At 49.0% G+C, this 23,290-nt stretch overlaps 1 protein-coding gene across 1 annotated transcript; it reads right to left on the minus strand.

Moving 5' to 3' along the window:
- Window positions 1-291: 291 nt before the first annotated feature.
- On the minus strand, window positions 292-20,960 carry Kif18b (kinesin family member 18B). The gene is made up of 15 exons (XM_051158806.1): window positions 20,801-20,960; window positions 11,488-11,814; window positions 10,737-10,894; window positions 10,321-10,425; window positions 9,973-10,083; window positions 9,691-9,888; window positions 9,387-9,563; window positions 8,998-9,072; window positions 8,799-8,896; window positions 7,905-8,073; window positions 7,436-7,530; window positions 3,584-3,789; window positions 2,782-3,316; window positions 949-1,029; window positions 292-525 (listed from the first exon to the last, which is right to left on the minus strand). Exons 2-15 carry the CDS (start codon window positions 11,804-11,806, stop codon window positions 414-416), a joined length of 2,439 nt encoding a protein of 812 aa, XP_051014763.1. The 5' UTR covers window positions 11,807-11,814; window positions 20,801-20,960; the 3' UTR covers window positions 292-413.
- Between the last annotated feature and the right edge of the window lie 2,330 nt (window positions 20,961-23,290).

Genomic DNA, 23,290 nt, shown 5'->3' on the forward strand with positions numbered 1-23,290 from the left:
TGGTGTTAATTGTTCCACGGTGAGGAAGGCAGGTCATGGCTCTTGGTATTGGCAGCTCCAGGGAAGGCTGTCGGCCTAGCGGTTGTGGTGGGTCAGGGGAAGCTCGGAGGCTAGGAGTACCTCGTGGTCAGGACACCGAGTTAACAGCACTCTGTCATTCCCATCAGCCCCTTATGAGTCCTCTGGTCGCCAAGGGAGTGGAGACTCAAGGGCGGGTCTGCAGGCCAGTGAGACAGACAGGATCACAGAAGAACAAAGTGAGGCTCAGGCCCACTGTTCCCTTGCCTCCCATCCCAACCCCCTCCTCCTCCCTCATCAGGGACCCTGAAATGCTTCGAAGTACGTCAGGCCCTCCACCTGGGTCTCCATCCACCCTGTCCTATACCCCATTTTCAACTGCCACTCCTGCCCAGCTATACTTGTGCCCAGTTCCAGTTACCTGTGGCTGCGGAGGGCCTGTCTGGCTTCTTCAAGGTGCTACTGGGGAGGCGGGCGATGCAGCTGCGGCCTCGGGAGACTGAGGGCCTGAAGGAGGGAAAGCAGGGCGGCAGGAAGGTGAGAAAGTCACAGGCAAGCTCTGGATTGCAGGTGTGCACGGAAGCGGGGTAGCTAGACACTAAGCCTCGAGGGCAGAAGCTGAACAGTTTTCACAACCATGTGAGAGAAGATGGTAGGCACAAGGAGGGGGAGACTTGAGGAAGGAGGGACATTCAAGGAAGCTGAGGCGTGGGCAAGTTTTCCAATCAGTGGATTAACCAATGAACAATGACTATATCCCTTATGGATAAGGGGCAAAGGCCCACATCATCTCTGGGAACATCCTGTGATAAAGAACAAATAAAAGACCAGAGGAATTTCAGTCAAAGAATCAAATGCTGGCCTGCTCACAGGCTCAGCTGGTGCTCCCTGTTCTAGTTAGGACTTTCTTCTCCCCACCTCCAGCCTCACCTCACAGTGGGCCTCTTCTTGTTAGCAGTGGTCCCAGGAAGAGAAGGCTTGGGGCCTTTCATGGTGAATAAGACAGGTGCACTGTGGGGCAGGAGAGGCGGGTCAGGAGGGAGCCAGAAATGCCACTGACCGGTCTCCTCTCCCCACCCTGGAGCTTGCAGGGAGTGGGGGGGTCCGACCAAATGACCTGAGGCTTCTTTCTGCTAAGAGGTGGTCTCTTTCCCTGCCTCTCCCAGCCTGGGCTGACAGCTGAGTGACAGCCCTGTTCTGGGAGAACATCCAGATGTCAGTTTCTGGTGCGTCCTGGGAGCTGGAGTTCAAGCAATTTCACCCTTCCACCTGGCCAGCTCTGAGCTTGTTACCGAGAGCCTGCTCAGGGGCATGGAAGGCATGGGGCTGGGGCAGCTTGCCGGCCTCAGCCTCACAAGTCCAGGTCAATTTGCCACTTGTTCAGTCCTGAGCAGGTTGCTGTTCCCTTCCCCCATCGTGTAGTCAAAGGGCAAAGGTAACAGCTTTACCTTTGCACTAGAAAATACTGAAGTTTTCCTTCCCTAGGATGTGTGTGTGTCCCGTCCTCCCCCCCCCCCCCCCCCCCCCCCCCCCGCGCCAGCCCCCTGGCACTTTTTTTTTTTTGAGACAGGATTTCTTTGTGTAGTCTGGGCTGTAATGGTAGTTTTGGTTTCTTTGTAAACTCAGTTATGTTATGTAAATATGTTTTTGCTTTAATTCCAAGTGTGAGATTTTAGTTTGGGCTTTAGTTTGTACCCATCTGATAATTGCCTCGTGTGGGGCGTGGTCTTTGCTAGTTGCAGTTAGTTTTAATTCTGAGGGCTCTGAGGGGTATAAATACAAGAGCTCAGAGAGAAAGCGTGTGGCATTTTGGAGAGAATGGAAAGAGAGAAAAGGTGATGGTTTGAGAGAGAGAGAGAGAGAGAGGGAGGCTTTAAGTAATGCTTGCAGAGAGAGAAAGAGATGCTTTAATCAACCCCTAAACAGCAGTGAGAAGTGGTCTACACCCCCTCTCCCCATTAACCTTTCTCTCTCACCTAGTGTTAGGGTACTGGAAGGGATTGAGGTGGAGAAGGGAGATAGAGGCAGGAAATATTCCAAATAAAATAGTTTAAAAACTAGCATCAACACCTAGCTGTGCTAGATTTCATTTATGTAGACCAGGCTGGCCTCAAATACAGAGATCCATCTGCCTCTGCTCCTGAGTGCTGGGATTAAAGGTGTGCACCACTATGCTCAGCCTGCCTTTCCTAGTCCAGATGCTGGGTTAGAGAGAAAATCCTGGAGTACTAGTAGTTAAAATGGGTATTTGCCCATGGGATACACATTCAGAACCAAAACAAAGCATAAGAACAGACATGGAGCCGGGCATGGTGGCGCACACCCGTAATCCCAGCACTCAGGAGGCAGAGGCAGGCGGATTGCTGTGAGTTCAAGGCCAGGCAGGTCTACAAAGTGAGAACAGGACAGCCAAGGCTACACAGAGAAACTCTGCCTCGAAAAACAAACAAACAAACAAACAAACAAAAAAACCAGACATGGCTGGGCTTATTACTCCTGGTTTGCTGATGGGCCTTCCTAAGCTAAGGTCCCATTAAGCGACTCATGAACTCACCACAAACCAGCACAGAGTTGGAGGGCTGGGGCACAGGCACAGGCACAGGAGACTCTAAGGTAAGCCATGCTGCCTTACAACCTCGTGTTCTGCTTTCTTGGGCCTGGGCACAAGGCTGACAAGTGACTAATGGGAGAGAGATGGCTCCACTCCCAGAGTCAGGCTGCCTTCCATCTTCTGGCAGAGGTGGGAGATGCCTGGAGACTCACCTGGGGACAAAGGGCAGGTCTGTGCTGCTCAGCTCTGGGAGAACTTTCTTGCAGCCAATAAGTTCATGGAAGCTGGGCTTGGAGGGGGACTCCTCAGAGACATTGAAGGTGGTGTTGAGGTCACAGATGGGCAGGGCCAGAGGAGTAGAGCAGTTCTGTAAGGCAGAAGTGCCCAGGGGTACCCGGCTTTTAATGACTGTAGCTGGGCAGACTCGGGAAGAGGGGGAGGGGGAAGAGGCCCTTTCTCTTTTGGGAGTTCTGGGCTCAGAGGAAGGCTGGGCCTTAGGTAGAGAGCCCCTCCTCAGGCAGGGAAGGAAGGACTGGCGTTGGCGCTTCTCCTGATTTGGGGCTGCTGGGCTGCCTGGCTCTGTGGGGTTCAGTTTCCTTTTCTTCTTCTTCCTCTTCTCCTCGATGGGCTTCTGGACCATCTTATCTGAGGCGCAGTCAGGTGCTAGCAGGATCCCCAGAGTGTTCGTGAGGCCATTCAATTGCTTTGCCATGGTCCGGGTCACAGGGCCACAGTACCCTGACAACTCTGGAGGGAAAGGGGAAAAAAATTCTGAGAAGGGACCTGGAGCAAGCCAGAAGGGGCGCGTATAGAATTATGGGGAGCAGACATCGGAGGCACAAAGGAGCCCTAACTCTTCCGTTCTCTTTGGCCTGTTTGTACATAGAAATACACAACCTTGAGCTCCAGGCCACCACCATGGTACAGCGTCGGAGGCCCCAGTCCACACCTGGGCTTCAGCTGGGCCTTAAGAGCTTGCACTAACAGGCGAGAAGGAGCAAAAGTGACACTCACTAGACTCTGAACATAGCTCCTGAGCTAGAAGGTCGCCCCTGGCCAGACCAGGAGCCCTGGGCCGCTCAGCCCCATCTCCACTGTTTTCCTCATGCACCAGCTGCTGCAGGGTCTCAAATTCTGAGATCATGTCAGGGGTCAGGAGGTTGGCCGCCTGCAGCAGGGAGTACTGTCTTTGGGCCAGGCACAGCACCCGGAGGGCCAACCTGCAAGAAGATAGAGAATTCACATGTAACTCAGTTAGACCAGGCTGACCAGGCAGCTCTCTGTGATGTATGCTGTCCCATCAGTCTAGATGTGACTGAGGGAACCTGGACTAGCCTGCTAGCTCCCCTCCTGCCTCGCCCCCAGACTGGCTTACTTGCGTCACCCTCCTCTGGCCATGGCTCCTGCCTGCTCTGGCATACCCTTCATGAAGGCCAACGCTTCTACAGTTAATGGTGAGAGGGGTCACCTATCACCCGTGCCCTACAACAAAGACAGCGACCTGGGACATAGGGAAAGAGTGCCAAGTGACCTAGGACTTGGGAGCTCTGAGCTCCTCCTCAGCTCTGTCACTTACTAGTGCTGTGGTCAGGCGGGTGTGGTGGTGCACGCCTGGAATACCAGCACTCAGGGAGGCAAAGGCAGACGGATTGCTGTGAGTTCAAGGCCAGCCTGGTCTACAAAGTGAGTCCAGGATAGCCAAAGCTACATAGAGAAACTTTGTCCCCCCCAAAAAAAACCCAATAAACAAATAATAAATAAAAATAGTGTTGTGGTCTTTTAGGTCTCATGTGGTCCAGACTGGGCTTGAATGTGCTATAGGGCTGAGGATGTCCTTGAACTCCAGATCTCTCCTCCAGGCCCCACCTCCCAAATGCTAGGGTTACAGATATGTGTGCCACTCCTAGCTTAGTGCTGTGATCTCAAGCTCGTTTATTGTCAGGGTAAGATAACAGCAAAGAACCCAGATCCGGTCAGTGCTGCTCACAGCCCAGTTCAGCATGTCCCAGCGGCAGGATGGTGACTGTACTGGTTGCCAAAGGCAACTTTAAGATGGGTGGTAACAAGTACAATCACTTCAGAGGGCTGCTGGAAATGTTGACTGAGGGCTATTTATTTATTGGTTCTTCAAGACAGGGTCTCTCTGTATAGCCCTGACTGTCCTGAACTCACTCTGTAGATCAGGCTAGCCTCAAATTCAGAGATCTGCCTGCCTCTGCCTCCCGAGTGCTGGGGTTAAAGGCGTGCACCACTACATCTGGCTTTGTTGTTGGTTGAGGCAGGGGCTCATCACATAATTCTAGTTGGGCTGGAACTCAGAGATTGCCTTTCTAGCCTTCTGAGTTCTAGGACTAAAAGTGTGCGACATCATACGTGGCCTAAGTGATTTATTTTACATGCAAAATATTTAAAGAAAGCCCGTCACACAGTAACTACTATTTCTGTAAAATGGTATCTCCCTTATTGGGATAAGGGATATTAAATAAGATAGGCTATGTTGGCTGTGGCTTTGAGAAGACCTTTAACACATTTGGAGATGTGTTTTCTGGCTTAACGGTAGGGATTCTGAAAACGTGTGAAAATCAGCACACATTTCACATGTACCAGGGGACTCTTTAAAGGAAATTCTAAGGGTAATGTGATTATTGGTATTGTAAATTTAGATTCTCATAAAGCAAATTTTCTTCCTCTAAGGCACGCTGTGATAAAAGAATAAACACAATTACCTTGGTAAGGACTATTCGTGGCGAGTGATTTATCCTCAGGTAACTACCTGTCTGCACTCTGAACCCCTTCACTGCCCTCAGTCAGTGTGTGCATGGAAACACAACCTCATTTGGCAAAGTGGCCTCCAGGCCTTTATGAAAGCAGGCAGGACGTTAATTAAGGAGGACACAGCAGAAATGCTGTATCTTTCTGAGCCACTATTATGAGGAAGATTTGAACTCTTAAAAAGAGTGAGCACTGGGAGAAAAACACCAGCCTAGATATCAGATAACCCAGGTCTGGCTCTGTCTTTGCTCCGTCTGTGCCTTGGACAAAGGCTACAGCTCCCCAGTGGACAACTGGGCTTTCAAATTAGGTTTCCAGCACGCATACAAAGGACCTGTGTATCAGACCTCAGCATAAGATTTCATGTGACACCTTTAATCCCTTCATGGGAGGGAGAGGCAGGTGATCTTGGTGAGTTGAGGCCAGCCTGGTCTACATAGTGAGTTTCAGGACAGCCAGGGCTACATAGAGACCCTATCTCAAAGTACCAAAAACCCCACACAAACAAACTTTTTTTTTTAAAAGAGACAAAAGAAAAAGAAAAAGATTTTACAACTAAAAATAAACTGAAAAACCTCTGACCTGGAAACACAAAACAAAACAAAACAAAAAACCCTCAAGTCTGTTCACTGCCCAGGTGGCCCAAGGTCTCATTAAGTCAAACAGAGATGACTATTACCTGGCTGTCAGAGCTTTTCCAAATGCAAAGGACACTGAGACATCCTGTAATAACTGATCTTGGGATCCTGTGTCGTATTTTATTAGTATTTCATCTCAAAGAACTTAGAAGGCATAAAAATTGTGACTTTCAAGCCACAGACTATATGAAAGTAACTCGTCAGAGGCCACCAAAGGACAGGCAGAGCAGAAATAATGACCAAGTGACCTCTCTCTTTATAAGGGGGGACACCAGGCAGCAAGACACTGAGTCATCCATGAGAGCCAGTAGCTGGGAGGCCGATGGGACATCCCACCTACATATCCCCCCCCCCCCCCCCCCCGCCTCCTCAGGGCCCAGGGAGTTGGCAGCATGAGACAGATAATGAGCCTTTGATTATTCAGGCCGCAGCATTTTTGCTGAGTCGGGAACAGACACTCCCCGACAAGAAATAAAATTAAGCAGGCCCTTCTGTCCAGACGCTTTAAATACACTGCCTAGTGTGAACCGTGCTGGGGAGGGGAGAGAGGAGCAGTGCTAAATGGCAGGGGATTTGTGTACTGGGGCCCATGGGGAAACAGAAGAACCCCTCTATGTGGCCCAGAAGAAATGGTCCAGATAAAGATCTGGCTTGGGGTGGAAGGTCTCACTCACTGTTGTGAAAAATTCGCCACAATCTGTTGTTGAGGATGCATAGAAAAACCTGAATCAGGAAGGGTACCCCTGCTTCCACCTGCTAGCCCCAGCAGCCTGCCTACCTGGCTTAGTGCTTGTGTGTGTGTGTGTGTGTGTGTGTGTGTGTGTGTGTGTGTTGCTTTCCTTGCCTGCCAGGCTGCCAATCTGCCAATGATGTGGCAGCATAAAGAGCGATGACAGAAAGACAGAATCCGTGATCACTGCAAGGGTTTGAAAACAGCAGAGGGTAAGATTGATGAAAAGGGAGTTAAATCGGGTGGTTCTGGTGAATGCCTTTAATCTCAGCATTCTGGAGGCCAAGGGCAGAGGGCAGAGGGCAGAGGGCAGAGGCAAGAGGATCTCTGAGTTAAAGGCCAGCCTGGTCTATAGAGTGAGTTCCAGGATACACAGAGAACCCTGTCTCCAAAAACTAAAAGAAAAGGGGCTTGACTGTCAGCTAAGCACCAACACTTTCATGATACTCTGAACATCAGCTTCCATCCTAGGAGGATGCCCAGTCAGTCACTTTCCACCTCGGAGACAAGACACCTACTACTGGGGCTGGAGACATGGCTCAGCGGTTAAGAGCACTGACTGCTCTTCCAGAGGTCCTGAGTTCAATTCCCAGCACCCACATCGCAGTTCACAACTTTCTGCAACTCCAAGATCTGACACCCTCACAGATATGCATGAAGGCAAAACACCAATGCACATTAAAATGAAACAAACAAACAAACAAACAAACAAAAAAAGACACCTACTGTTTAGAATAGTCCCCATCCAGTCTCTGTGGCGAGTGTTGCAAAACTGGAGTAGGGGACCCTGGCAGGTTTGGCTCTGGCATCGGGGCTGGAAACTAGAGAAGAAGGAGGAGGTGGCCTTAGTAAAGCAGCCAGGGTGATCTCCTACGATCTTTCCCCTGGGCCACTGACAGGACAAGGCATTTGCCACTGAGCCTGAAGACCTGGGTTCAGTCCCTGGGAACCACAAGGTGGAAGGAGAGAACCAGCTCTCATGAACTGTCCTCTGATATACATATACACTATAGCATGGGCACACGCAATGAATGAATGTTCAAAAGTAAATAAAATCCTTTCCCCTCTTCTCCCAGCTGCTTTCAAACACATCAGCACCTGGCAGATTCAAGCCACGCATGTGGGTGGAGACAGCGGAGGTGCCTTCCTGGTATCCCGGCAGCCCACTTTTCAGGGCCCAGGCTTCAGCCTTTACCTGTTTGTCCTGTGGGGCCTCCTCCTCCTCTGAAGCATTTTCTTCCACAAGCCCCTGTCCTTGGGCCACTGTCCTCAGGCTCTCCTCTTCCAGGGTCCCACACTTTGTTTGGAGTTCTGGGGTGTAGGACTGGCTGGAGCGCCCAGGCTGGACTGGAGAGCTAGAAAGGCTAAGGAAAAAGGGAATTCTGAGAGCCTTAAGAGGGGGTTTAGGGCTGGGCGTGGTGGCGCACGCCTTTAATCCCAGCACTCGGGAGGCAGAGGCAGGCGTATCGATGTGAGTTCGAGGCTAGCCTGGTCTACAAAGTGAGTCCAGGATGGCCAAGGCTACACAGAGAAACCCTGTCTCGAAAAATAAAAACAAAAACAAAAACAAAAAGAGGGGGGTTTAAGAGCCGGGTGTGGTGGCGCACACATTTAATCTCCTAGCACTCTGGAGGTAGAGGCAGGCAGATCGCTGTGAGTTTGAGGCCAGCCTGGTCTACAAATTGAGTCCAGGATGGTCAAGGCTACACAGAGAAACCCTGTCTCAGAAAAAAAAAGGGAGGGTTTGCAGGGGGAGGCAGAATTTTCTGGTTATTTGGGTGGCAGAACCCATTTGCAACACTTAAGAGACAAATGGGTTGCCAATAGGAGACTTTCTGGTTTGAGACAATGACACCCAATCCCTAAGCGGACCTGCTGGTGAGGAGACACTGCCTATATGGGCCAGGGTGTTAGTTCCGCATCTAGGTACATATTAACTGCTCGGTCCTGGCGAGGAACCCTTGTTTTAGGTGTTGGAACACAGACACAAGATTTCTAGCCTATCAAGTGGGGAAAAAGAAATTGTGGGGGGCTCATTCCTTCTGCAGCTTATGTGAAGGGTGGGGCAGGAAAAGGCAGGCAAACTCACCATTGCGGCATGCTTAACTTGGGTGGCTGTGGGGAGCGGTGCTGCAGGGCCTGGCCTCCAGCCTCATATGTCTTGAGTTTCTCCTTCAGGGCAGCCACCTGAAACACCCAGTCCACAGAGCTCCAGGTGACCACAAAGGCCAGGGGTGGGCAGAGAACCCCGGCAGGACCCCAAGCCTGCTTCCAAAAGGTCTCCTCACCTCAGCCTGGAGCTGCTGGCAGATGACAGCATACTGGCTGATATGCTGGTCCAGGCTGATCACATTGCTCTTCAGCTGAGATGGGGCACAGAGGAGGAACCTGTTTAGTCAAACAAAAAACAACCATCTCCCGGACTACATGCCGTGTAGGAGACCTCACCCGTGTTACTGGCACTCACTATCCCCAGACAGGGAATGGAGCAGCGGCCAGTGATGTGCCTGGGAGCACAGCAAGGGGCGGAGGAGCGTGTATGTGGCCTGAGCCCTGACTCCGACCTTACACTCTAGCCAGGCAGGGGCTGCTCTGTAGCATCTCCAGGTGAGGAAGCTATCTAGGGCTTGTCCCGACCTCCTCTCAGGTTGGGGGCTCCCTCCCTGCTGGTACACACTGTGAGTTTGATCTCCTTGGCACGGTCAGCATATTTGAGGGTGTTGTAAGTATCCTCGTAGGTCAGGCTGGAAGGGCTGATGGCGGCAATCATCACAGTGCGGCAGTTGCCCCCAATGGAGTCCTTAAGCAGGCGGGTCAGCTTGCTGTCTCGGTAGGGCACGTGAGACTTTCGGCCCTGGGGGGTGGGGGGTGGGAGCAAGTGGGTAGCTTGGTTAGACTGCCCTGTGTTGGGGGGAGGGAACCCTGGGTTCAGGTGGTCATCTTCTGTTCTTGGGGTACCGGGCCAGCACTACGTTCATTACCTTTGCATCGGCTAGGGCGTTGAGGACGTTGATGAGTGCTAACAGAGAGCGGTTGATGTTGGCACCCTCCCGTAGCCGCTCTCCTTTGGCATGGGTGCTAGATGCCCGCTCTGAGCCAGCCAGGTCAATCAGACTCATCTTGGCTACTTGAAGGGCCTGGGTCAGCCCTGGAACCCGATCCCGCTGTTTCACAAAGATCTGAGGGGGAGGACAGAGGGTAGGACTGAGGCGTGTAGACAGCAGGACCGGCCAGCTTTAGGCTGAGCGCATAGCGCTGCTCACCTGGAAGATGGCGTGGGAGCGGGAAGACGTGGCGTTGGCATCAGTGGGGTGCTGTGTGCGGCTGCAGTTGCCTCTGGTCAGCATCTCGAGGAGCTGCTCAGCTGAGGCCGGCTACAGAAAGACACCCAGGGAGGGGGCTGCGCCTTACCACCATGGTTTTTCTCCTGGCAGGAAGGCTGCTCTTCAGAGCCTGTCACACTCTATTGATGCCATCAATGCAGCCTCCACCACCACCACCCCCGCCACCGCCACCACCAGAGCATCCAGGAAATTCCCTAACTGCCATTTGAGGGAACCCCAGAGGACCAATGGAGTAGCTGGCCACCACACCCGAGGCCCAGCGAATACCTGGTGGAAAGAAAGTCCGGGCACCACAACACCCTTATCAGGGTCCTCACGGATAGTGAGGGGTCCTTTGGGCTCCAGGAGGTCATGGATCTGCTCGTTATACACCTTAGGGAAAAGGACAAGAGGAAGAGAGGCCTGACGAAGAGCATCCTCCCGGAGACAGCAACAGAGCATAGATGGGGGGGGGGGTGGTGGTGGCAGAGGGCAGGGCGGTGATAAGTCTCACTTCAACCCTGAGAGTGGTCCTTTGCAGGTGATGTCGGCTGACAAGAGCAGGGAGGACAGGTCTCTTCACATGGTTTCTCATGGGGCTGTATCTCTGACCCCCGGACCCTCTCCCTCAGCCCCCACCTCATCCCTCTTCAGGCGTTCTGAGGAGGGGGTATGATGCCAGCCAGAGTGGCAGCAGCCCCTACCTCCAGGTAACTGATGAGCACTTCGAATTGTTTTTCTTCCTGCCGGGCCTCAAGACGCCTGTATAGCTCCATGGTGGTCAGGTACATGATGCCAGGCTCCCCCTCCCTTCCCAGCATTGTGTGTGTCTTCCCGGCCCCGGTGGCTCCATAGGCAAACACTACAAAGGACAGGATGGGGAGGAGGGTGGCAGCAGCAGGGCCAAGTCTTCCTCTCCTAGGGCTGTCGCAGCACACTCCCACCAGGCTCAACCTTCCCAAGTCCCTTTCCTCTGCCCTCTATGACCACAGTCCCAAGGCTTCTATCCCCTCAGAGCTCAAGTTCAGCCTGTGTTCTCCGGGGACCTATCCTGGCTCCCCACAGCCCAGCGGATTCCAGGCCGAGAGGACCCACATTGGAGTTGAGGACTATCCCTTCCTTCTCCAAATGAGGGTTGTCTTCTGATGGAGGTCCGTATAATTAAATGATCACACACACACAGGTATAATTAAATGATCACACACACACACAGGTATAATTTAATGATCAGTGTTTCTTCCCTCCAGAGTGTTAAAGCATCAGGAGTTCAAAACCTGGCTACTGTAGATAGACTACCGTCAAGTGAATGAATGGAGTGACCCCACCCTGGCCCCGCCCCTGGCCCCGCCCACACACACATGCACTATTACCACCAAGCAGAGACCACAAGATACACGGAACCCTTTTCTCAAAAAGAAACAGAGGCAGGCCCACTACCCAGCAGGCAGTTCTCACCTGAGCAGTTGTAGCCCTGGAGGAAGCTGTCAAGGACGCTGTGAGTGGTGTGCTGGAACACATCCTGTTGAGTGGCCACCTCACTAAAGACCCGGTCAAAGACAAAGGTCATGTCTTTGCCCTTCTTCTTGGGGCCGTTGTGGGAGCCGCTCCATTTGAGGCCAGGGAATCCCCCGTCACATTCCTCGGGGTCGAACACCAGCATCCGCTCGTCTACCACCTGAATCACAGGCCGCCGCTGGCTCTCTAGCTCCCTAGGGGTGGGGGGCCTCACCCGCACGACCACCCGAACCACGCTGTCTTCTACAGCCATCACCATGGCAACACCTGTGCAGAGAGATGGGGATCGAGCCAACTCAAGAGCATGCTTCAGCACCGAAGGGCCTTGCTCCCACCTTCCCAGTGGCTGTCCTCTGTCCTCCAGAGAGCAAGGCATTGGGAGCAGGTATCAATTATTAACGCATTTCTTTCCCACTTGAAATACCACTTCTGTCACATTCAAATGACTTTGTTTCCAAAGGTCTTTTGCTGGACTTCCTATATTTTCCACTAAGCCACTTGGCCATAGGGCCGGTGAGATGGCTCCGCAGGGAAAGGTGCTTGCCGCCAGGTCACCTGCACGTTGGCCTCTGACCCCAATGCGCGCTGTGTGGCCTCTTTCCAACAGCTGGTCTATACCCACACTACTACCATGCTTTTCCTACTGTTACAGCACGCTTTAAAATCTAGTGGCAAGGCTTCCTCACTGGTCTCTTTCACAACTTCCTTAGTTATTCCCAGACATTTGCTTTTCAAGGAGCTAGCCCTGGCTATGCAAAACTGTAAGCCCAGCTGCAGGAGAGGATAAGGCGGAAAAACCGTGAGTTCAGGGCCTGCCTGGGCTACAGAGCGAGGCCCTGCCGCAAATAAATAAAGTAAATAAATAAGAAGCTTGGAGGCAGGTATGTGCGATGCTCTGGCTTCACTGTTAATATCAAAGGGGAAATAAAAGAGAGAAAATTGGAATTTGGGGTGTGGTTTAATGGAACATTTTTTAAAAAGATTTATTTATTACATATACAGTGCTCTGCCTGTATGTATACCTGCACACCAGAAGAAGGAACCAGATCTCATGATAGATGGTTGTGAGCCACCATGTGGTTGCTGGGAATTGAACTCAGGACCTCTGGAAGAGCAGACGGTGCTCTTAACCACTGAGCCGTCTCTCCAGCCCCCTTAATGGAACATTTATGGCTAGCAGATGCAAGGTCATTGATTTGATCCCCAGCACCACTAAATATATATATATACATAAATTTCTAAATACATAAGAGAACAAAATTAAGCCATGCGGTGGTGGCGCACGCCTTTAATCCCAGCACTTAGGAGGAAGAGGCAGGTGGATCGCTGTGCATTAGAAGCCACCCTGGTCTACAAAGTGAGTCCAGGACAGCCAAGGCTACACAGAAAAACTCTGTCTCGAGAAAAAAAGAATTTGGGCTGGAGAGATGGCTCAGGGGTTAAGAGCTATCTGTTCTTCCAGAGGTCCTGAGTTCAATTCCCAGCAACCACATGGTGGCTCACAACCATCGACACTGAGATCTGATGCCCTCTTCTGGTGTGTAGGTATACATACAGATAGAGTACTCACATACATTAAATAAATAAATAACTTTTTAAAAAGTTTGTGTGTATGACATATGTATGTTTTATGTGTTCATGTATGTGAGTATAGTGATGTGTGCAGAGGTCAGAGAACACCTTGCCTTCACTTTGTACAGCAGGGACTTTTACCAGCTAACACTCTATTATCTTAAATAGAGTTATTAGAAAGATAAAGAACATTGGCACCTTCTGATAATGTCTATGTGTCTTCTCTCTGAGGTACATTATTGGATATTACTGATATCAAAGCAACTGTGTATTCCTAGGGGAAACCTGCTTAAATGTAGTAAGACTCGTAACATTTTTGTTTGTTTGTTTTGACATAGGGTCTCATGTAGCTCAGGCTAACTCTGAACTTCTAATTAGCAGAGGATGGCCTTGAACTACTGATTCTCTTGCCTCCATTGGCAAATGGTAGGATTACAGTTGTGTGCCACTATAGCCAGTAAGGACAGACAATTGTCAGCAATTTTCAGGCAGCTTTACGCCATTTTTTTTTTTTTCCTTTTTAAGGTAGGGTTTCACACAGCTCATGATTTTTGTTTGTTTGGTTTTTTGTTTTTGTTTTGTTTTTTGAGACAGGGTTTCTCTGAGCAGTCTTGGCTGTCTTCTACTCGCTTTTTAGACGGGGCTGGTCTCGAACTCACAGACATCCTCTGCCTGGATTAAATGCCCAGCCCATGCTGTTTTGTTTTGTTTTTTAAATATGTAACTGAGGCTAGCCTTGAACTCTTGATCTTCCTGCATCTGCTTCCCTAGTGCCGGGATGGATCATAGGAATGCACTGCCACTCCTGGCTTAGTTTTATTTTTTTGAGGGAGTGTCTCATGTCACCCGTGCTGACCCTGAGTTCAGTATGTTCAGGATGACCCTGAACCCCATCCTTCTGTCTCTGCTTCCCACCTGCTGGATGGAGTTACAGGTGTGGACCACCACGCCCAGGTGTTTTTTATGACTTCTATGTCATGTTTAAGATGACATTTTTTTCTTCCTAGGCTGGGGAGGCAGAGGCAGGTTAGTTACTTCCTGTGAGTTAGAGGCCAGCCTGGTCTACATAGTGAGTCCCAGGGCATCTAGGGCCACATAGTGATACTGCCTCAAAACAACAAACAAACAAACCACCATTTCTTCCCCAAAGCAATGCATGCCTTTATTCCCTCCTGCCAGATACCTTCTTCTCTTACATTCTACTTTATAGAGATACAATTGCTGCGAAGTTTTAAAAATATCTCCCTTCCCAACTGACAAGCAAGCATCTCAAGATCGTTCATTGAAGACGACTTCTTTCCCACCTATTTCAAATGCAAAATTTAACGCAACTAATTTTTTATAGAGACGTGGCCTTATTTGTGGGTTTTGCTCTGCTGTCTGCTGCCTTTCTAGCGCACTGCCACTGCAGCTCCTCAGTAATGTGCCGCCTCTCGCTCTTTTTCTTGGTTGTTCTTGGACGTCTTGCCTTGCATATGATTTTAGAATCGCCTTGTGAAGCTCCACCAAGAAAATCCTGCTAAGATTTTAATTTGGATTATTTTTAATTTATAGGTTAATATGAGAAGACTTCGTGTCTTTACGGTACGGCAGCTTCCCACCTCGGAACTGCTGTCTCCTTCCAGGCACTCACAACTTTATAATCTTCAGTAAAATTTCATAATTTTCCTCTCGTGAGTACCGTACATTCTTGATTAGGTTTATTACTAGTTATTATGCAGCCTTTGTTATATTGTGAATAGATGCCCTTTAAAATTGCATTTTCAAGACCATATTTTGCCAGAACACAGACGGGAGAGCTGTGAATATCTGGGTGCCGATCGTGCACCTGTAGAGAATACCAAATGTTCTTATTAGGACTAATAGACTGCCATTGATTCTCTCAGATCTTTCAATTAAATGATAACACAGTTTGCAAATAGTGACAGTTGCTTTCTATTTTCAGCTCTTCTTTATTTAGCTGCCTAGCGGTCCGCTGCCCATTAGGGATGTAGGAATGGGCACTCGGTGAGATGATTGTACCGTGTCTCTCCCTGGCTCTGTGGATGCAGAGGGTAATACAACAGATTTCCCAGTGTTAATCCGGTAATAATCCCGGAGGCTTCCAGCCTGTACCCATTTGGTGTTCCTTCATACCTCTGTGCCTGCCTCTTTATTTTTCCCTTGAGCAGGCTACCAAAGGTAGGGGTGGAGTTTGGGGGTGTGGGCGGGGCTTGGTTAGTTTGCACCCACTCTATAACATGGGGCAGGAACCAGGAACGGGAGCTGCCCCAGGGGTCAGTGGGCAGAGGAATGCTTTCCCAATAAAGGTTAAGTCTGCTGATTAGTCACGACAAAGGTCATTCAGCAAAGGAAAAGTGGAGCTTGTGCTGGATGTCTGGCCACCAGCTTGGGGTCTCCTTGGGGAATGAGGCAGAAGAGAGCCCATCTGAAACTCCTGTTCTTTCACCAACCTAACTTCTTCCCAGCACCAAACAAGGGAAAGATATCAACCAACAATAATCTTTTTACGTGTGTATAATTCAGTTTCCATCCCAGCAATCAGATTGCCATAATAAACGTATTAGGGAAGTGCTCACTCTGTCAAGGTCTGTTCAAAGCAGCTGACACACATCATCTCCCATTATTTCCACTGCAGCCCCTCAAGATGGAGAACATCGTTACACCCCCCCCCTTTTTTTTTCAGCGAGGAAATTGAGACAGAGAGTTAAGCAACTTGCCCAGGGTTCCAATACTAGTGAGTGATGGAGCCCCAGTTCCGATGCAGGCAGTCTGACCACAGAGCCTGCTACTCTGTCTGATAATGACATTATATATTATGCTCTGATGAGCGCATGGCTTTAATAGTTCCCTTATGTTTGTATAATGATTATAATCCCTTCTATGGGACTAGAGTGTATGCTCTGAAAGCACTTGCAGATAATATATGGACTATACCTCATTTTCAACACTCACGAAAGAGTTTCTTTTTCTCATTTTTACATTCACACCCATAGGAGCCCTGCTTCTCTGTGGGAGAAGCAAAGGCAGAGCATGCCTAGGTCACACTGGCTGCCTCCCCCAGCAGGCCCTGATGTCTATGGGGAGGGTTCTAGCTGAGGAGGAGCCACAGAGCAGCCTAACATTCTAAGCAGGAAATTAAAAAGGGCACTGGCAAAGAGTCTGCATAACCTTTACAGCTCTCTCCTCCCGCCTCCTGAGGGCCAGAGAGGCCAGTCCTGTTTGCCTAATGAGATGGTTTCTTCCTTCCCAAGACAGTGCTGGGGCCACCAGGTGCAGACAGTAGGGTAACACTTGGCATGGGTGCCCCCAAGGACACCTGGGTCCTGGTCTGTGCTCTGCAGCTGACTCGTGGGGAGGTCTCTCCCCTGAACCACACGGCCCGTCAATGTCACACAGCTTCCCTCTTTGCGAGCCAGAGCGAGAACAGCTAGCAATCTGCTCCCACCCCAGGGGGATGGGGGGATTAATGAGAGAACGTTTGTCAAGTTTGCTTTGATCCCCGCTTGGAAAGAGCATTTCAGCCCAAAGTACAAGGAGATGATTCTTTAATAAGATCGTCAGGGCTCTCTCAGGCAGCTACATTCAAGTCCTATTTCTAACCCTGGGCAGCTCGTTAAAACCCAGAGGGTAGAGCGCTGCTGAGCTGGGCAGGGAAGCCAGGGTTCAGATGTTTTTAGGGGTGGCGTCTTTTGTCCGCCCTTGTAGGGATGAGATCAACCTCTGAAGGGCCCAGAGGAGAATTTCTGAGGATTGAGGGGTTCTCCCTGCGGACAGTGGGAGCTGAGGAGGGGAAGAAGGAAGGCGCTTGGCCCACTCACACTACTGCTGCAGAGGCAGCGAACACCCCTCCACCGACTTTCTTTTTTTTTTTTTTTTTTAATTTTTTATTTGATTTTAATTTATGTGCGTTGGTGTGAGGGTGTCAGATCTTAGAATTACAGACAGTTGTGAGCTGCCATTTGGGTGCTGGGAATTGAACCCGGGTCCTTTGGAAGAACAGGCAGTGCTCTTAACCACTGAGCCATCTCTCCAGCCCCTCCTCCACCGACTTTCATCCTGCCTTATATACTCGTGTACCATCTCACACTTGCACGCACCCCAAGCATTTGGGGACTTGTCCCATTGTGCCGCAGATGCTGAATGACACTTGTCCTGTGAGTGAATATGGGTCAGAGAAGAACAGGGGCTTTACCCAGCAGCCCAAAACAACCATCAGAGCTAACATGTACAGAGTGCTGCGCTGAGCGCCCTATGCTAAATGCTTTACAAATGGCTTCTTTCGGCTTTTCCAACAATCCCGTCCTGCGAGTAAAACTGTTACATGAGTTGTGGGGGAAGAGAACCCACCAAACAGATGGTAAGCAAGGCCAGACTCGAAGCTCGCACAGAGGCACTGCTCCATCCTTACACTCTAGTTCTGCCCCTAGGTCGTATGGCCCCTCACCTTGGTACCCTTAGATCAAGGTGGTACAAAAACTGGTTCCTCCTAGGCGTGGCTCCTTAGTTAAATAGCCTAGGCTATGCCTTTTCAATCCAGGGCTGCGTGTCTCAGGGAGATCCTCCTGCCTCAGCCTTCCAAGTGCTGGGACTATATATAAGCACATGCCACCATGTTCTGCCTTGCTTGTTCTTATCCTGGAAACCGCGATGTACTTTTCATGTCTTACAGCTCTGGCTAGGAATCCAAGTAACATTATGGGATGGAAGCAGCAACAGTGAGCTTTCTAGCATCTTTACTCATTTTCCGGGAAATTTATTTATTTATTTATTATACTGTGTTCTGCCTGCATGTATACCTGCACACCAGAAGAGGGCACCGGATCTCATTATAGATGGTTATGAGCCACCATGTGGTTGCTGGGAATTGAACTCAGGACCTCTGGAAGAGTAGGCAGTGCTCTTAACCTCTGAGCCATCTGTCCATACCGGAAATGCTCTTATTATTTCATACTTTGTTAGTTTATGAGTATTTGTCTCCAGTTGCAGTTTACCCCCACATACATGCACAGAGGCTGGATGTGGGAAGTGCCAAGGGTTGAGTGTAGGGTCTTGAGAATGCTGGTTTCTGGTTCCTGATGTTGTATTTGAAGTTTTTTTTACAACTACACTTATAAAAAGGATGGACTTGTAATTTTAATCATGTTAAAAATAAAATCTAGACTCTTAAGATAGAACGAGGATGTTTGCTTTTGTAATTGACTGTAAATATCTAGGAATTCAGTGGGGCTTTTTCATTTGTGTGATGTGTAAATTTTAAACAAATTTAATCTCCTCATTGGTCTTAGATCAATTAAGAATTTTCCTTGGTCTACAAAGTCCAGGACAGAGAAACTCTATCTCGAAAAACCAAAAACCAAAATTTCTATAGCCCAGCATGGTAGCACACACCTGTAATCCCAGCACTTGGGGAGGCAGAGATAGATGGATCTCTGTTGAGTTCTAGGCCAGCCTGGTCTACAAATTGAGTCCAGAACAGCCAAGGCTACACAGAGAGATCCTGTCTCAAAACAAAATATATGAAATAATTTCTTTAACTTCTATTTTGGGAGGAATGAGGTGGAGGTGTTGAGAACTAAACTCAAGCCTTAGTGCATGCTAGGCAAGTACTTGCTACTAAGTCACCCCCCCAAAAAAAATTTAAAATAAATAAAATAAATAAATCACTTCCCCAACCCCATGCCAGCTATTTTTCTCTTTGAAATGACCATTTTTTTCATTTAACTAATTTATTCAGGTTACATCTCAACTGTTATTGCATCACTTGTATCCTCCTGTTCCTCCCCCCCCCTCCCACTTTCACCCTACTCCCCTCCTCTATGTCTGTGACCAAGGGGGACCTCCTCCCCCACTATATGCTCATAGGCTATCAAGTCTTATTTTTTAATTATAATTATGATGTACTATTTAACTGACTTCGGTGTGTTTTTTTTTTTTTTTAATTCTAATTCCCAAATGTGAATTTAATGTTTCTCATTTGTATTTGTGTGTGCATGTTTGGGGGGTGGGAGGTGTTTTGAAAGAGTCTCACCATGACTGGCCTTAAACGCAGAGATCCTTCTCCTCTGCCTCTCAGGTGCTGGGATCACAGAAGTGTTTTTATGGCTAGCTTGTGTCTACAACTTAACTGCTTGTGGAGAGAGAATATAGTTTATACAATATTATGATAACTACTCACAGTTGCTTTGTCTCCAGATAGAGAAAAGCTTTACAAACGTCTCTAATAACAAGATACTTGTATTCTTTTTTTTTTTCATTTATTTATTATTTATTGTATATGAGCACTTTGTCTGCAGAAGAGGGCATCAAATCACATTATAGATGGTTGTGAGCCACCATGTGGTTGCTGGGAATTGAACTCAGGACCTTTGGAAGAGCAGGCAGTGCTCTAAATCACTGAGCCATCTCTCCAGCCCAGATACTTGTATTCTTTCTTTAAACGGTATTAGGGCTGGGAATGTAGCTCTTTGGTAGAGTGTTCAGGGTCATAAGTTTGATTCCTAGACCGTGAAAAGAAAAAAAAAGTACAAGTGGAGCTAAATTAGATAATATAAAATTTAATTAATTGAGAATGAGACACCTTAAAAAACTAGTCTGGGGTGGGGAGTGGTTCAATAAGAAAATAGGAAAATAAGCCGGGCGTGGTGGCGCACGCCTTTAATCCCAGCACTCGGGAGGCAGAGGCAGAGGGATCGCTGTGAGTTCGAGGCCAGCCTGGTCTACAATGTAAGTCCAGGATGGCCAAGGCTACACAGAGAAACCCTGTCTCGAAAAACCAAAAAAAAAAAAAAAAAAAAGGAGAATAAAAATTAAAAAATAGGTAGAGAAGTGGGGGAGGGACATTGAGGGAAGTGGTATTAACAACAAAAAGCTCACTCAGGAAAATAAAATTATAGATGTTCTTCAGAGTCAGGCTTGCCTACACTCTATGCCTTGGTTTCTCAATATGCAAATTGTAAGTACTATTACTCTCTGTCTCATCGGGTTACTGTTAAGCTTGAATGAGTTCTTTCCAACCTGAAATTGGGTTTTTAAGTGCCCAGCATATATTAAACATTGCTAAGAAAAGTATATAGTACAGCATTTCCCCACGACGCACAGAACCAATGAGTCCAGTCACTTTAAGTTCTTTGGCACAGCCCAGGCTCTACCTTTCAAAAGTCTTGTCAGTAGCTCAAATGTTCAAAGGTAAATGAATTGACCATTCTGGTAATACAGAGGCCTGCTTTTCTTTTTCATCCCTTTCCCGTTTCATCCATCCACTCCAATGTTTACTTGTGTGCCTCAGTAACCAAATGGCAGCTGTGAGCACACAAGCAGCTCTGTAATCCGCTGTGACAAGGTGTGTGGGGAGGAGCGTGGCTATCCCATTCTCTTATGCGGGCCATCCCAGCTCTCCAGTTACGGCGGGTACAAAGACCCAATTCCAACTCACTCTCCAGAAGGGGTAGCTGCCACGGAGCTGGGGGCATCTTCCAAAGCACCGGGTGGACATGAGTGGGGCCCCCTGGACCGCGGGACACAGGGGGCGCGATCTGCTTTAGAGTTGGTGTAAAGGAAGTCCCCTCCTACCCGTCCCTGACCTGCCCAAACTTGCGCAAGATTCAAGTTCCAGCCGACAGCAACCGGGCCCGCGCGTACGAGACTCCGCACCGAGCCGGCGGGACTGTCCAAAGCTTACCTCTCCTCGGTTCCCGCCGCTGGCGTCCCGGGTTGCGTCCCTCCGCCACCGATCTCAGCCCTCAGACTCCGGAGAGAGCTCCCCAACACCTTCTCCCACCGAATCAACCCTTTTCCGGCGCGGAGCATTCAAACTATCCGGTCCGCTCATCCGCGCTTCCCATTGGTCACCGCCAAGCTCGGTGATTGGCTCTTTCCTAAGTAACACAGACGGGCCGAGGTGCGCGTGCGCACTAGTTCTCTTGCTTTGCTAGAGGTTCTTTGGCGAAGACTGGCCAAGAGTTGCCGCCAGAAAACCAGGACCTTGCGTTATTACGAGGGCCCCCGCCCCGCCTCTGCCATCTGTGGGCTGAACTCAACATTAGTTACAGCGACCACACATTCGACAGGGTTTTTGTTTGTTTGCTTGTTTTTGTTTTTCAAGACAGGGTTTTTCTGTGTAGCCTTCCCAGAGATCCGCCTTGCTCTGCTTCCCAGAGTGCTGGGATTGCAGGCGTGCGCCACTGCACCTGGTTCATTCGCCAGGATTTAAATGGGCACCCTGCTATGCGTACTGGCTCGTGCCTTTAATCCCAACACTCAAGAGGCAAAGGGGTGATCTATGTGAGTTCGAAACCAGCCAGCTTTACACGGCTAGTTCCAGGCCAGCCAGAGCTCCATCATGAGACCTCTACTTGCTCTCTATTTTCAGTAAACTTCGTCTGTCCTCACTGTGTCATTGTAGCAGGTCTGGGGCGGGCATCTAAGGGTGGTAAAATTCCCTCTAGTACGGCTATCAACAGGCTAGTAGCATCACTCTTTATATCTGATTCAATCCAACTTCTTTATTCACCTCACTGGATCCAAACCAACAGAACAGCACTTAGTTTAGTGAGAACTGCTGCGCTCCCCCCCCCCAGCCCCCCAATCTTGTGAAGATTCGGTTACTATAAAGCAATAAGAACAATGGATTCTCTTGGTTTCTCCATCTCCAAAAGGAACCAATTGTTGAAGGATAGCTGGGTTAAGGGTGCCTACCCCTCTTACAGTGACTTGTATTTCAACAGAGGTTTGAGATATAATGGAGGGTTTAGGGCCCTCGAGGCCATTAAGAGAACAAGAACCCCGGGCATGGTGGCGCACACTTTTAATCCTGGCACTCAAGGGAGGCAGAGGCAAGTGGATCGCTTGAGTTTGAAGCCAGCCTAGTCGAGAGAGATATAGATGATAGATAGATAGATAGATAGATAGATAGATAGATAGATAACAAAAACCAAAGTAGGCACTTTTTAAAACTTTTAATGTATATGAGTGCTTTATACCTGCAGGCCAGAAGAGGGCGTCAGATCTCATTATAGATGGTTGTGAGGCACCATGTGGTTTCTGGGAATCGGACTCAGGACCTCTGGAAGAGCAGGCAAGCAGTCCTCTTAACCTCTGAGCCATCTCTCCAGCCCAACTTTTTTTTTTCCTTGACTCCCCTTCACACATACCCCACAAGCTGAGGACCCTTGACACTTCCACTGAGCTAAATCCCCAACCCCATTAAGTAAAAAAAAATTTGAAAAGATACGATGTGAGAAACACATCTCATAGACGCTCAGTGAAATGGCACTAGGTGTTCTCAGATTCATTTAAGGATTGTTATGACAGGTTCAGAGGTTGCATCGATGTGTGCTGCTTGCAGCTCACAGGCTGTAGGGAAAATAGATAACGTATCAGAGGTAGGTATTGTGGTCCGTGCTAAGGCAGAAGGAGAGGGGAAAGGTTACAAGTTCAAAGCCAGCTTCTTATACGTAGTGAGCACTGGGCCAGCCTGAGCTGTAGAGTGAGCGCCTGGCATGGGGTGGAGGTGGGGGAGAGGAGACTCAAGCACTAACAACAACATAAGATGATACAGTATGTAAGGACATACTGGGCAATGGTGGGTACGCTGGCTCAGGTGTAAAGGATGATGGGGAGATAGCTGCAGTTACATGCACTTCTGAGCCTCCCAGTGTGGGTGTTGGGAAGCCAAGCACGGTGAGGACTAAAGAATCCATTTGCTGGGCTGGAGAGATGGCTCAACAGTTAAGAGCATCGCCTGCTCTTCCAGAGGTCCTGAGTTCAATTCCCAGCAACCACATGGTGGCTCACAACCACCTATAATGAGATCTGATGCCCTCTTCTGGACTGCATGTCTACATCAGATATATAGAAAATAAATAAATAAATAAATCTTTAAAAAAAAAAAAAAAAAAGAATCCATTTGCTTTATCATTAAAGAGTTTTTTTTTTAATTTACTTATGTATTAGTTATACAGTATTCTGCCTGCGTGTAGGCCAGAAAAGGGCACCAGATCTCACTCTAGATGATTGTGAGCCACCATGTGGTAGCTGAGACTTGAACTCAGGACCTTGGAAGACCAGCCAGTGTTTTTTGTTTGTTTGTTTGTCTTGGTTTTTGAGACAGGGTTACTCTGTGTAGCCTTGGCTGCTTTCATAGACCAGGCTGGCCTTAAACTCACAGCAA

The sequence above is a fragment of the Acomys russatus genome, chromosome 16 (assembly GCF_903995435.1).
Source record: "Acomys russatus chromosome 16, mAcoRus1.1, whole genome shotgun sequence".
Taxonomy (NCBI): Eukaryota; Metazoa; Chordata; class Mammalia; order Rodentia; family Muridae; genus Acomys; species Acomys russatus.